This window comes from Bacillus rossius (genome assembly GCF_032445375.1).
Source record: "Bacillus rossius redtenbacheri isolate Brsri chromosome 9 unlocalized genomic scaffold, Brsri_v3 Brsri_v3_scf9_1, whole genome shotgun sequence".
NCBI classification, from domain to species: domain Eukaryota; kingdom Metazoa; phylum Arthropoda; class Insecta; order Phasmatodea; family Bacillidae; genus Bacillus; species Bacillus rossius.
In genome coordinates this window covers 15,009,526-15,023,780 of record NW_026962012.1, presented here as the reverse complement: position 1 = coordinate 15,023,780, position 14,255 = coordinate 15,009,526, and the positions used below count along the sequence as shown (strand labels likewise).

General features: G+C 35.8%; 1 protein-coding gene across 1 annotated transcript in view; it reads left to right on the top strand.

The window, feature by feature from the left end:
- The first annotated feature begins 4,613 nt into the window (after positions 1 to 4,613).
- Positions 4,614 to 14,255, top strand: part of LOC134542720 (cadherin-89D) — a 153,667-nt gene continuing 144,025 nt past the window's right edge. Inside the window, 1 exon segment of the mRNA XM_063387193.1 lies at positions 4,614 to 4,694. Coding sequence (XP_063243263.1) covers positions 4,614 to 4,694 — 81 coding nt within the window.

Below are 14,255 nucleotides of genomic sequence, written 5' to 3'. Positions count from 1 at the left end.
TATGGACACAAAGAAGGAGTGAAATGAAATCTATAATTTAAATGATAAATTTACTTTTATTTGCACTCATTAATTGAAATATGTTTATTACTTTAACGAACAGATTATTTTAACTATAATTTTTATACATGTTTTCTATTTAACTTCTTCCAATCTGTGTTATTCTGTTAAGGATAGGATTATGATAGGAGAAGTAGGAAACGAATGGGAGTGTTTCAAGTTTAATGTGCCTCAAAAAGTCAAATCGTTTGTTGTTCCAATCGAGTGTAAGAGAGATAGATGCGACGCAAGCGTACAATGAGCATAACGAGACAATGTGCGTAACGGGACAATGAGTCATCCTTTATCATACGTGCAGCCGGCGTTCATTGATTTATTAGACGTTGTCACGTCAAAAACTAGTTTATAAAATGTATGAATATACATATATATTTTGTAAGTAAGGTTTGAAAAATAAAAATTCGCTTAATGCAGAACAAAACCATTAAATAGTTTTGCGTCATGTGAACCCGGCATATTTTCCAAGCTGTTTTGGCGACGGTATTTTGGAAGATTGTTTAATCGTCAGTGTTCCGCCCAGCTCAGGACAGCTGAAACGCATCCATCGCCACTCTCTGCAGTGCCTCGTCCTGGCGCTGAGATGTGCTCAGGCGAGCCGCTATGGCCCGTTGGCAAGATACTCAACTCGCCGAGACTGACACATAGTTCTTTAAACCGCTAGTCTCTTTAATAACATATCACATGTGTAGCTAAATTGATTATGAGAAGTAATGAAAATTTGTTATCAGGCATACAAACCAGTAAACATTAATTCACTTTATTTTGGTAGCCACCTATTTTGCTGTGTGGCATACCAGAAATTTTTGCATCTGCTAATAATAATTTAAATGGAGCGTGTTTTATTATTACAAAACAACATAAATTTGTTTCTCGCAAAATTTAGAGTTCTGTTACTAAACAATTAGTAGTCAAGTAGTTAAATTAAAGTTATAAACCTAGCACTCCTATACGAGTTTTTTGTTGGCTAGTAGTTATGGCCCCAGAAAACCGATAGCGTCACATGTCGCGGGAAGCAAGGTGAGAGTCGCGCTTCTGTATCTCCTCCTTGTTCTGTGCCCGCTTGGAGCGACGCTAGCGGTCGAGCGTCCAGTCTGGGGAGACCTAAGATGCACATGAAGTTCTGCCATTCCCGATTACACCCGAACAATTCACCTTCGGCCAACTTGGGGATTTGTTTTATTTTTGCGCAGGAAAAATAAAATTAAAATATTAAAAGTGGTCGGTTAGGTTAGCTACATTAAAACACTATGGACGGTTAGTTAGGTTAGTATAGCTACATTAAAATAATCAGAGAAATATAAATATATATATAAATAAACCCGAAGTTGGCCGAAGGTGAATTGTTCGGGTGTAATCGGGAATGGCAGAACTTTATGTGAATCTTAGGCTTCCCTCCAGTCTGGAGTCGCAGTCCCCAGAACGGCCGCCAGGCGCGCCACTCTCGCCGCAAGGCCTTGTGGGCGGGGAAGCCTTCTTTTCACAGACGAGAGAGCCAAACGCCCGATCGTGCATCTTCGGTTTTTTTTTGTTCATTGTAAATAAATATGGCCCCTTGCAATTTTACTTAACTTGTAATTTTCAGGTAAGGAATCATGCTATTTCTGATTGATTTTTAGAATACTGGATCATTTTGTATCTAACATGTTTATAAAAATTACGAAGGCTCTATACTAATGGTCAGTTAGGTTAGGTTAGGTTAGCTACATAATAAATTCTTTAAAACCTTGTGGACGGTTGATTTAATTAGGATAGCTACATTAAAGATACAGTGGAATCATGTAAACGGTTTCCTAGCGCTGGATAGCTAGATATTAAAAAGTTATTTGCTAAGCAACCATGAAATGATTTTACAGTATTTTTAATGTAGCTATTATTACCTAATATAACCAACCGTCCACAATGTTTTAAAGTATTTAAAATGTAGCTAACCTATCATATGCTTCTTTTGACTAAAAAAAAAAAACAGATACTGTTTTATCTTCATTTACTAAATAATTCTTTAAATTAATTGTTACTAATTTTAAGAATGACATATTACAAGTTAAACCCGCGCATTTGGAGAATAAATGCCCGCGATTATTTTTTTTCCCCAAATAAATACACCGGTTGTGGTACAGAATAAAAAGCGAGCATGAACTTCGGGGAACTTCGGTTGTGGCTCTCTCGTCTGTGAAATGAAGGCTTCCATTGTAGGCGAGGCCTGCGGGACAGACTCGCGGTGCACCAGGAGTGTCGCTTGCTCACGTGCTTGTTCATTCCTGCACGCGATCATCCCGTGCAGCACTTCTCAGGCAGGGTGTGACATCATCTGTACACATTTGCTTAAATCAGCGGGGATCCACGTCAATTGTATTGTGCCGGTTCTTTATATATAAAACTTAATATATAGTAATTATTTTACTTGCCGGAATCATTATCATCATTCCGGCGAGAAAAAAAAATGTATTCGTGTGGGTAAGTAATGCTAAATATATATATATATTTTACAAAAAAGTGGTGCAAAGGTAAAGTTTAAATGTTTTCTGTACATCCGAGGTTCAAATTTTGACCCAGAAATAATGGTTTTGTCTTCCCATTTTTCTTAATAACTCTGTTGGAAAATGCAGAGATGGGTCTTGCTATAAGTATATAGCCGCTCCCTTTGTTATTTTTTTATATATATTTTTCCCACTTTTCATTTAAATTCGTTAAGTATTATTTGCGGAAGTAAAATTATCATCTAAAAAAAGCTTTCAGTTTTTTGCACAGTTTTCAGACACTTTCAATGCAAAAAATTATTGTTAGGGAGAATGATTATTGCGATTTTATTTGTTTAAGAAACTATATTCCTGTAATTCAATAAAAAATAAATTTTTAATAATTGTTAAAAAAAACTTGTTTAAATGTAGCAGCTTCACTCGCGCATATGTCAGAATATTGCTAAAATCTTAACTGTGAAAGAAAAGTTTGTAATTAATTCCAACAATTTTTACTAAATAAATGGATGCCATAAAATTGTAAGTGCATAAATGATTTATTTAACAAAGAAACCGTGTAAAAAATATTATTTTTTTTAATCGAATATGTGTCGTATATAAAAGTATGTTCTGGCGCAAAGTATTTCTTATGTGACTACGATTTTGGTGGTGGTAACTTGCCCATCGTAAGGATTCGGCCATCTTGGACTAAATATTCCTAAATATTCCTCAAAAATTTCTCAAAATGACTTAACTTCCTAGACATTTCCCTATTTCGAGGGTAAAATTCAAGTTTTGAGAGATATTTTCCCGTCTTATTCTTCAAACATTCAAAATTCGGAATGCCCCAAAAGACGTTTTCTGTTTAAGAAATCAAATTACTTAAAGCTACTTAAGTCCGAAATGCAAGCCATCCTGAGCCGCTGAGGCAATGAACTAGACCTTAACCATAAAAATGACATTACCTAATTTTGATATAAAAATTAAGAAAAATAATTTAAAAATTCATGAAAAATTCCCTTATTATAATTATTATTGAATCGATCGATAAATGTCTTTGGTTCAATGAGTAAATTGCAATTAAGTTTAAAACATTTATTCACTAAAATATGTTAAATATACTTAAAGCAGTTTCAGTTCCTTAAATACCAGCCGTCGTCAGTAAACTACCGATGCCATCTTAGAAATTCGTAATCAAATCACTATAAATTCGGAAAAATTCCCAAAAATCATTAAAAAAAAATAATATAATGATTGACTCGATTGAATCCGGTCATTTAGTCGATTCACAGTCAGTGATAAGAGTAACTAAATCTTACAAAAAATAATTTCTGATTCCCATTACCTTTTATGAAGTTTATTAATCATCCTCTCTACAATAAACGACTCTAAACAAGATTTCAGTCCGACGAAATAAATACGTTTTCCCTATGCCTACCATGAAAGTATCTTTTTTCGATTCTTGGAATACCTTCGAAACAGGTCATTAACAATGTAAGGCGTATAGGCCATGTAAAATCTCAGACTATAGACCATATGTGTCTGAAACACGAGGCTAATCTACCTTACTACAGAAATAATGATCCAGAATCAACAGTAGGTAACGATCGGTCGCAAAATGAGGTAGGAAACAACGACTCCAAACTGTCTTTGGCCCCACCAGTCTTTTGCTCCAACTTTCTTTGGCTCAAACAGTCTTTAGCTCCAACTGTTTTTGGCTCCAGAAGTCATCATCCCCAACAGCCTTTAGCTCACACAGCCTGTGGCTCCAAAACTCATTGACTCCAAAAGTCATTGCCTCAAACAGTCTTTGGACCCATCTTTGGCTCCAACAGCTCCATATGCTCCAAGTGTTCTAATTGTCTTTGGCTCCAACAGCAACATTCAATGATAAAATGCTCCAATAACAACAACAGCTCCAATTGGTCCAAATATCAAAGTGCTCCAATGATGCAATTTCTGTAAGAGATCCAAATTTCCAATTGGTCCAAGAGCTCCAATGCTACAATTATTGCTGAAAAGCTCCAGTTTCTCCCAATGCTCCAACAGCACCAACTACTCCAACTACTCCAATTGCTCCAAAATGCTACTGACTGGATGTTTTTGACCAACAACAGGATGTGCCTGGCCACCAACTGGTGGCGCTCTGTTGTTGACACGTGTGCGACGGTGTTCATCGTGAGTGCGGGGTTGCCAGGTCTCTGGTAGGTGTGGAGGGGAGGGGGCCCGTCTCCATCAGCCGCGCGCACGACGGAGACGCTCGCAAATTGCTGCTGGCTTGTGTCAGGCCGCGGCGGCGTGATGCAACCAGTTGTGACACTGCAGCCGCAGCCTCTGGCTCTGCTTCCACTGCCAACTGCGACCGTCTGCGTTGTCAACTTGTGCATCAGCGAGCTGCGGTGGAGTGGCCTTCGCCGTTTCACAACTATGAGCTCTTTGTACAAAATGATACACTCCCTTCCTTGTCATCTTAAAGAACCTTGAGATACTAATCTGAATACAAACGTAGCTATACAACTGCATTTTTGTGCATCGTACACGTGTGTGATAGTTGTTTGCATACAAATAGATCGTTGGCAGACATGTACTGGATTAAGGTATGTCAGTTATTGAAGTTTGGATTTGGTTTTACCTTCTCTGATGCTGTCGGTTGCAGATGATAACAATGTTTCCACGAGCGAGCTGTCCAGCTGTGAGGCACTCTCTCTGAAGAGAATGACTGTCTCTGTCAGCTTCTGTAACAGAGGCGCGACAGTAGTGTCGAGCAAATAGTCAGCGCTAGTACCCTGTATCAACCGTGACTCGTATTAGGTTTTGACTACAAATTAGCCAAATATGTGGGATCCCACTTGCAATTTAGAAGCTCCTTCGTCTTACGCCTTCCCTTACATAAATGCGTAACAAAAAAAAACATTGATTTTAATTTTGACTTCACACAGAGTGTTTCACGAAATTACACTTTGGCTTTGAAAGGTCGTTCGGTTTATATTATTCAGAAAGATCAAGTTAATTTAAACAATTATGTTTTATTTCATTATTGATTTACAATGTATGCTGTCTCAGTAATGATGTATTTTTATAGGCTTTCAAATTTAGTCATAAACATCAAAATGATTAGTGAATTTATTTGTGGTGAAAATATTGTTAGGAACGCGAAATACCAGAACGCGACGCCAGGTTCGGAGCTGGCTGGTGGCCTCGCACGGCCACTGACGTCACGAGCCGTCCACTGACGTAAGGCATGCCACGCGTGCCTGGCCGGATTACAAGGGTCCTCGCCCGCCCTCCCCCTGCCCCCTTCACGCGCATCGTCTGGCCATAGCGCTGTTATCTATCCCTGAGTTCCGTGGGCCGCGGCGTGAACAAGCGACGTTATCCTCGATGTCTCGGGCGTCGGGGTCGGCCCGGGATGACGCGACTCGTCACAGCTGCTCTCGTCGGTTCGAGAAGGGCGCCTCAAGTACTTGAGCAGCGACGTTGTCCCCCGTGGAGTACCGTGAGTGCCGCGAGTTCTAAGCGGAGTTCTGCGATGAGTGACGCGTTCCGAGCTGATTCCGAGCGAAGGGAAGTGCGACATCGGCGAAGAGGGTGAGAGACCCCCTCGAGAGTGGCGCGACGCGGATTTCGACTGGATCGAAAGAGTGCGACTGAGCGGTGCGAGACTGTGTGTGTGGACAGGCGCAATTTAAGGGACGAACCACTGTTGAGCCTAGCTCCAGTGAGGAGTGCGAACTGCGGAACCTGGCAGACATTGAGTGACTTGAGATTAGACATTTGCAAGTACCAGAGATTTGTGATCGGACATTTATAAGTAAAATTATTTATTTTAATGTACATATTAGTAATCACCAAAATCTGTAATATTATTCAATTGGGCTATCCCTTATGAACCCAGTTATCCCTACATTATAAATTGTAATAATACTAATCAAAATATGTTTTCATTTTTGGTGTGGTCTGCTGTATTCAGCACTTCCGTTTAATGTTTTCTATTTCTTCTGTATATTCAACCAAATGCGATGAAAAATAAAAATCAATTATATTTAAGTAATCACTATTTTTATTTATTTAGAATACACGTTAAAGTATCTTAAATCGTGGGAGCACAAATTATTTTAAAGAATCTTCTTTTTAAGTGATGTAAGTCATGTTTAGTTATTGTAAACGGGGTTGTCTTAATAACATGTTTCATAAGAAAAATATTTGAAAAAGTTCATTATTTTATTTTTAATAATTAAAATATCTTAATTTGTGTATTGCTTAACCACTATTTTTGCATCAATATCAAAAATGCATGCTTCACAAAGTACCTGAAGATGTAGTTCTTTATAACAATTGTCTACCTTCAACCACCCCACGAAGAAATATTTAATTTTGACGTAATAAGTGATAATAATCAAAAATATATCTGCACCAGACTTGTAGTATGACCATCTAAGCTGTCCAAATCTATGACGTATGTTGTAAATATATACAAAGCAAACTAAGTAAAGAATTGAGTATGTTGTGTCTTAAGCATTTTCAAAATAAAATTTTTTGAGAGCTTTACTGTAGTTAATTTTTAATTAATATTATTGCTGGTTATTTTCTTTGCTGTCATGTCTAACTCTTGATTCAATCCTAGGATCCTAGCAATGGAGTTGGCATTTCAGTAAGAAAGTAATATCTCTTCAGTAATATAAATTAAGTTAATATGTTCCAAAAAAATATAAAGTAAGAAAAAAATAGCAGCAATTGCAGCAAAAACTAAATATATTCTTAGAAATAAAGTATCCATTAGCAAATCAAAAGACCAGAAATCAAAAGATTCGTAACTGGCAACGGGAGATCAAGTCTTGTCCCAAAACTTGTAAATTCAATCACCAATGAATAACGTAGTTGCGGAGTGCGGATCGTTATTTCAGCACGAAACGAAGCAACATTTCTCGGTGGAGGATCGCGCTCAGCGACAGGCGAAACACACACATCTCGTTCACATTTGGGAACACGACCGCCACAGCGCAACTGGATCTCACGACATTTGGGGGAAAGTGTAGGCGAGGCTGCTTGTGACAGCTGGGCTGGTCGGTGGTTGAAGATGAATGCGCTCCCGTGCGAACCTCTGAAGGTAGACCACCTACAGTGGTATACTGCAAAGGAGCAGAATTTATACATTTCGCATCGAACTGAACGAGGCACTTTATTTCACTGACATTTCAGGCACAATTTGTAAGCGAACTAAGAATAATATATGAATGCTTTCAGAAGCTCGCAAAGATAATGTCTTGAAAGGCTATAAAGAAGAGGATGGAACTGGAATATTGCATAAATTTTAGAGCTATCTGCCTTCCCCCCCCCCCCCCCCCCCCCCCCATCAAAGTGGATCTTGCAAAACTTTGCTCACGATTGCAAATGCTTTTAAGTTCAACCAATTATTATTTGCACATCCAAAGGTTTTGTTCAGAAGGGGCGCAAAAGTAAGGATGCTCTGAATACAGCAGCATCAAAGTCCTTGAATTTCTATAAAATTTCATATAATTTTTTTGAGAAGTACAGTCAATAGCGTTTGTTTCTTTAAAAAGTCAACGAACTGCTTTCAACTAAACTGATAAACATTATTTACTAACGTAAATATGACATTTTTTAAAGTAAGAGCGGTTTCACAAAAGCAAACAATTTTTGTATAATTTCTACAGCTAATTCTATTATTAGACAACTTCATGCAGGTAAATTCGATACGATTTGATACCACTTCAATTGCAATGTCAAGTTGAAGTCCTCTAGGGCCAGGTTTGAATTTATGATATCATTAAGTGACTTAGTTCAAAGAATATTCTGTTAGTTCACTGCCAAGAAAACACATTATATTGATCCTTTGTACTATACTTTAAAGTAACAATTCTTGTTTAGGACACACATATTAAGCATTATAACAATAAGTTGTTGCTTATCATAACTTTTATAAAAATCTTAAAATATTTTAAATGTAATGTTTGTATACGTTTATTGCCAAATTTTTATCCATTTGAATAAAAACATTTTGAATGGACAAAAAATTCCTTACAACCTAATCAGTGTCGAAGATATTAAAATATATAGATATTTTGCAAAGGAATATCCCGTTTCTACAGTAAGTGCGTATGTATCTTGCTATAATTTAACTAGTAAGGTTTTTTTATGCTTTATGGAATAAGAGTAGTAGGAAAAGATTTTGGACACACCAAAATTTTTGCACACAAAAAATTATTTTACACTAGTTTATCAGAAAATTCACTGCTTTTATACATACAAATATATCTATAAAATATGAGAAATTCACCGGTTTACTTGGCAAAGAGCCATTGATATTTATTCCGTATGAGGATTGATAGGAATTAATTTTAAATAATAGGAAAAAATTTAGTTGTTTTGATGTTGATTAGCAGGAGTTAATTTTCACCGGGAAATTATATAATAACTTAGATATTATACGAATGGCTCAATGTATTTATTATCTTCAAGGATCCGTACTTGGTTAACCAGTCCTGCTTATGAAATATATTTTTTTGTTAGTAAAATGTTTTTTAGAAATTTCTTGGCTCGTATTAACTTTGATAGAAAGAAAATGTAAACAAACTTGTATAATATTGATTAATATATACGCAAGCTTCATGATAATGAATTTTTTTTTTTCTTCAAAAAATGAACAAAACAATTTAACACTTTTGCACCTTTTCTGCGGGGTGCAAGAACATCTTGAAGCTCTCACAAGGAAAAAGAGTGTAATTTTTTTTTTTTTAATACGTTTTCATTTCAATGACGAGTAATCTAATCCCAGTTCACGAGCTGTCGGCATTGCTTCACGCTTGGACAAGCGCCGGCCTTTCCTTCCTGCCTTCGGCGCGCGGCCTTGTTGCTGCGGGTGTTGCGTGCCGCGGGAAGAAAGTAGTTCTCTGTAGTAAGAAGGAAAGGTGGGAAGGGGGTAGTGTTTCTGCGCCGATCGCTCCAGTTCTGTCCACCTCCCCCCTGGACCACGCGTTTCCCCGCGACGCGGCGCCGCCCGGCGGGTTGCATAAGGACCAGGGGGTATTTGCACAACAGGCCTCGCGTCCGCCGGAATGGACGACCCGGCCCCTGACCCCGCCAGGTCGTGGCTGCCCTCAGACACCGCGCCCCGGGCGGCAGTCAGCGCTACCTCTAGTCCTACATGCCCTCTTGTTTGTGACCGTGTACCACCTGTGTGCGTCGATCCCCCTAGATGACTCTCCTCCCGGCTAGAGGATTTTTTTTTGACGTGACAACGTCTAATAAATCGATGAACGCCGGCTGCACGCACGAAAAAGTGTCCCGTAACGCACATTGTCACACTACGGATGTCCCACTACGGATGTGACCTGTATGCTCATTATACGCATGCGTGGTATCTCTCTTCCACTCGATTGGAACAACCATCGATTTGACTTTTCAATCATATTTTCGTCATTTGAATTATTATTATTATTATTATATAATTTAACGATCGCCCACCGATTGTCAGCACAATCGGTACGATTATTTAAAAGTAATGTTGAATACTCAAATACGTTTTTAACGAACAATGGTGTTTTACAGTTACACATAATAATTCAAATTACACCCGGGATCTTTTGCACAATGTTTTAAAAAATATTGTTACACATTATAAATAAGTATGGTGTATTTAGGATGCGTATTTGTTATAAAAACGAAATAATATTATTCCCCTACCGTGCTGCCATCTACGGTGACGGACGCGAACCGAATGAATCGCGATGTCTATCCACTATCGAGGGAACCAGGCACTCCTTAATACATATTTTCCTTTGTTTATCGCGAGAGGCGTTATTATTAATAAATTATAAATAAAATTTCGTGGCCGGGGCCACAATTGCATATCATTTTGAGCACTGGAAGACATAAAAACAAAAATTTTCTCGACAGATTTTAATATCTGGTTTTCATTGCTTATTACAACAACAATTTCGGCAATAAAGGTAAATTATTTCTGCATTTTAAAAATCTGATTACTAGTATAATTTTAAGTATTTATTCTATTATTATTTTAAAAAATTAGCATATGTCGGCGACTGCAGTAATAATAGGTTATGTTAGATATTTGATTACAGTTTATTCATATTAAAACTTGTTCATTATAATATTTAAACGAAAAGTTAATATGGTTTTCATTGCTTATTACAACAACAATTTTGGCAATGAAGGTTAATTATTCTTGAATTTTAAAAATCTTATTACTTGTATAATTTCACGTATTTATTCTTTTATTATTAAAAAAAAAAGTAGCATCTGTTGGCCAGTGCAGTAAAAATATGTTATCTTACAATTGACTTAAGAATTATGGTGATTCATATAATTTAAGATATATATTTGATTACAGTAATTTATATGAAAACTTGTTAATAATTATATTTAAACTTTATAGCTAAATGCCAGTTTTTAAAATTAATTACAAGTCATCTAGACGTGAACTGTTTCGTCGACTGCTTATAAAGTGAAGTGAAATGTTAATCTGGTTTTAATTGCTTAATACAACAACAATTATAGCAATAAACGTTAATTATTCTTGCATTTTAAAAATCTTATAACTAGTATAATTTCAAGTATTTATTATTTTGTGATTAAAATAAAAATGATTCAATTTTATTCATATAAGTATGCAATCATTTTATCAGTGTTTTGTTATGACGTTGTCACATTAAACTAGCGTCCGTAAACCGACTTTACAGAGAAACAATTTTTTTAGTAAAATAATGAATTTGCAGTAATGATTAAGTAATTCGGAATTCATTGTTTTGGTAATAATTTTTTAAAATTTTACATTTAATGTAAGTTCGGCTTCTATATTTCACTTCTTTGAAATTAATTTACGACAAGTTTCCAAACACGTACACCTAATCCAGATCCAAAGTAAGCATTGTTAAAAAATAATTTTAAAAACCAAATAATGTTATTTTTCTTAAGAAAAATAATAATGACGCATCTTAGAGGATATTTGTAGATTTTTAAAACTCTTTTACATTTTATTTAACAAATATTATTTACGGTTGTTATACAGTTATTTTTTAATATTTCGTAAATTAAAACAAGTATTATTAAACATAGATTGTCAACAAAAGTACTTAAGGGGCCCGCCTCGTCAGGGGTGTATGTGTGTTAGTGAGGCGGGATGATAAGTGCGACGCTCGATGGTATTTCTAGCGCGGTATCGCATCTAAGCGCAAGGCGCTGAATTGACGCGTAGTCTTCTCGTCGTCACGGGATAACTGTGAAATTTGAGCGGTGACCGTAACATCATATGGCCGATAAATGAAGATAAAGGTGTAATGCAAGTCCCTTAAGTGCTTTTAAGAATCTGTACTGGTTGTTTTATGCCTAAAAATTACTCTGAAAACATGCGTTTTAGCCATTTTAACTCTTCTAAAACTACCGTTTAAAAACATTATCCAAAATTAAAAGTACTTTTCGGGCCTCAGCGAACTCTTACATGCTATTCGTAAACATACCCCACTCGGATATCTTGAGTAGTAATGAAATCGCGTTGTTTTTTCCTGAAGCTCTGCGCACCGTCTGTGTGACCAGGTAGGCGGAGCCCTTAAGACGCCAATATCCAAGTAATGTAAAACCATAAAACAATTGTAAGATTTAAACAGACATTGGTAATATTAATCAAAAATATTTTTTATCAATATTATTGTCATAACTATATTTATGAACAATTTAGGTAACAGATTTAATTGAAATTTAGCATTTAGCATTTTCTATTTTTTTTCTTTTAAGATTAATTCAGGAAAAAATTACATTTAAAAAACGGAAGTTTACAATACACGGCAGTATGCATTTTGTATTCAAAACTTTTATGCTACATAATTCATAAAAGAAAATAAATACACATATCACAGGAAAATATTTGCTAGAACAACTCATATAAAACAAAAGCCAAAAATTAAAACTCTTACAAATGTCACGGTCCATTTCACAAAAATTTCATATTCTACACAAAATCCTTATCAGACAGTCTAATCGGGAGCAAATTAAATTTTATTGAGATCAACTATCTTTGCCTAGAGCCAGTCTGTAAGGTATCGTGTTTGGCAATTTCTTAACTATCTCTGAGTATTTTCCCATGTTTCCTTAGAATATTAATACACAACTTCGTTTTTACGCTGGACATATATAGATTGTAAATTTAGGTGACACGACAATGTGATGACTCCAGAGTCATTAAAGAAACGTTAAGAACAAGGAAGAGTCAACGATAGCCGTAGTCACTGTAACATATGTTCAAGGTCTAGTTCCGTGTGTTACACCCGAGGATTTAGCATTAGTAAATAATTTATGAGTACTGATTCTGGGGACGAAATGTTTGTAGCACAATTTTGTCTCAGACGGTTTGTGATATAAGCACAACGAACATGCATGTCTTTAAAAGATTTGTGCAATGGGAGTGCATGATTTGATGTAAGTTTTTGGACATACGCCATTGCTAAGAACTTTTTCTGTTGAAGAAAAACTAATAAATAAAATAAATAAATAAAAATACCCAAAAAAGAAAAAAAAATAATTTTGTGTGTTTTTTGTCTTTTTTGGGTATTTTTATTTATTTATTTTATTTATTAGTTTTTCTTCAACAGAAAAAGTTCTTAGCAATGGCGTATGTCCAAAAACTTACATCAAGTAACGAACATGCAAGTTCAATAACAAATCCCTCCCAAAAACTTAACAATATATTTATTATTTAATAATATTCTTTTTACATAGAGTTTGTTTATTAAATTATCCATACCCTAAAATATTTAATTTTTGATACTGTTAGAAAAAGCAATTAATTTTAATTTTTTTTTATTTAGCTAGTCTTAGCAAAAGTGGACTCATTTCACACAATTTAATTACGTGATGCAATCACGTATGGAATAATTTTTTTGAACATATAATTTTCACGCTTAAGAACGGAAAAAAAATTGTCTTCCTTTCCTCCAACTTAAATGGCTGTGAATTTTTTTTTTTTTTTTGCTCCGGCTCAAACACTCCTCTCCAAATAATATGGGTAACGTCATCGCTTCCTGTTAGTTTTAATTAGGATTCCTAAAATCTCTCTCGCATAATTCATCGTGTAGCGCAATCACGCGGTAGCGGGCGAAAATTGCCGGTTGTTAAACTCCAGCAGTTGTGGCCTTTCATCCCGCTGCCCGTAGCCTCAATTTATCTCTCTCTACCCTCCCCCCTTCCCCCCTCCCAAACATCCTGCTCTCTTCGCGTAGCGGCTTCTGCGGACTCTCTCCCGGAGTGCTGATTGCAGGAGCGCATTCCGAGCGTGGCGTATTGCTTGCCTGCGATTCTGCGAGGATTATTGGAATTTGAACACTTACAGTAAGAAAACCGGATTTTTTAATGCTTGAAAGTCGCCTGTAAAGTTTTTTTCTTATTAGTATTTTGTACAAGCATAGTGTAGTACAATAAATTAAATATTAACAATATAAATATATAAAGTATAGCGAAAATTCTTTAATTTAAAACAATTATTAATAATTAATAACTTTTCTTTAAAATTTTCCTAAACAATTATTTATGTAAGCTGTTTTATAATAAGAATGTGACGAAAATGTTCACTACAAAAATTAATTATTAACTTTTGGTTTAATTGCAAAATACTTTTTCAGATGTTATATTGATAGATAACATTATGTAGTGTGAGCAAATAAGGAATTTAATTAAATTGGCACTGTAAGGCTAAGAAATACTAATGAC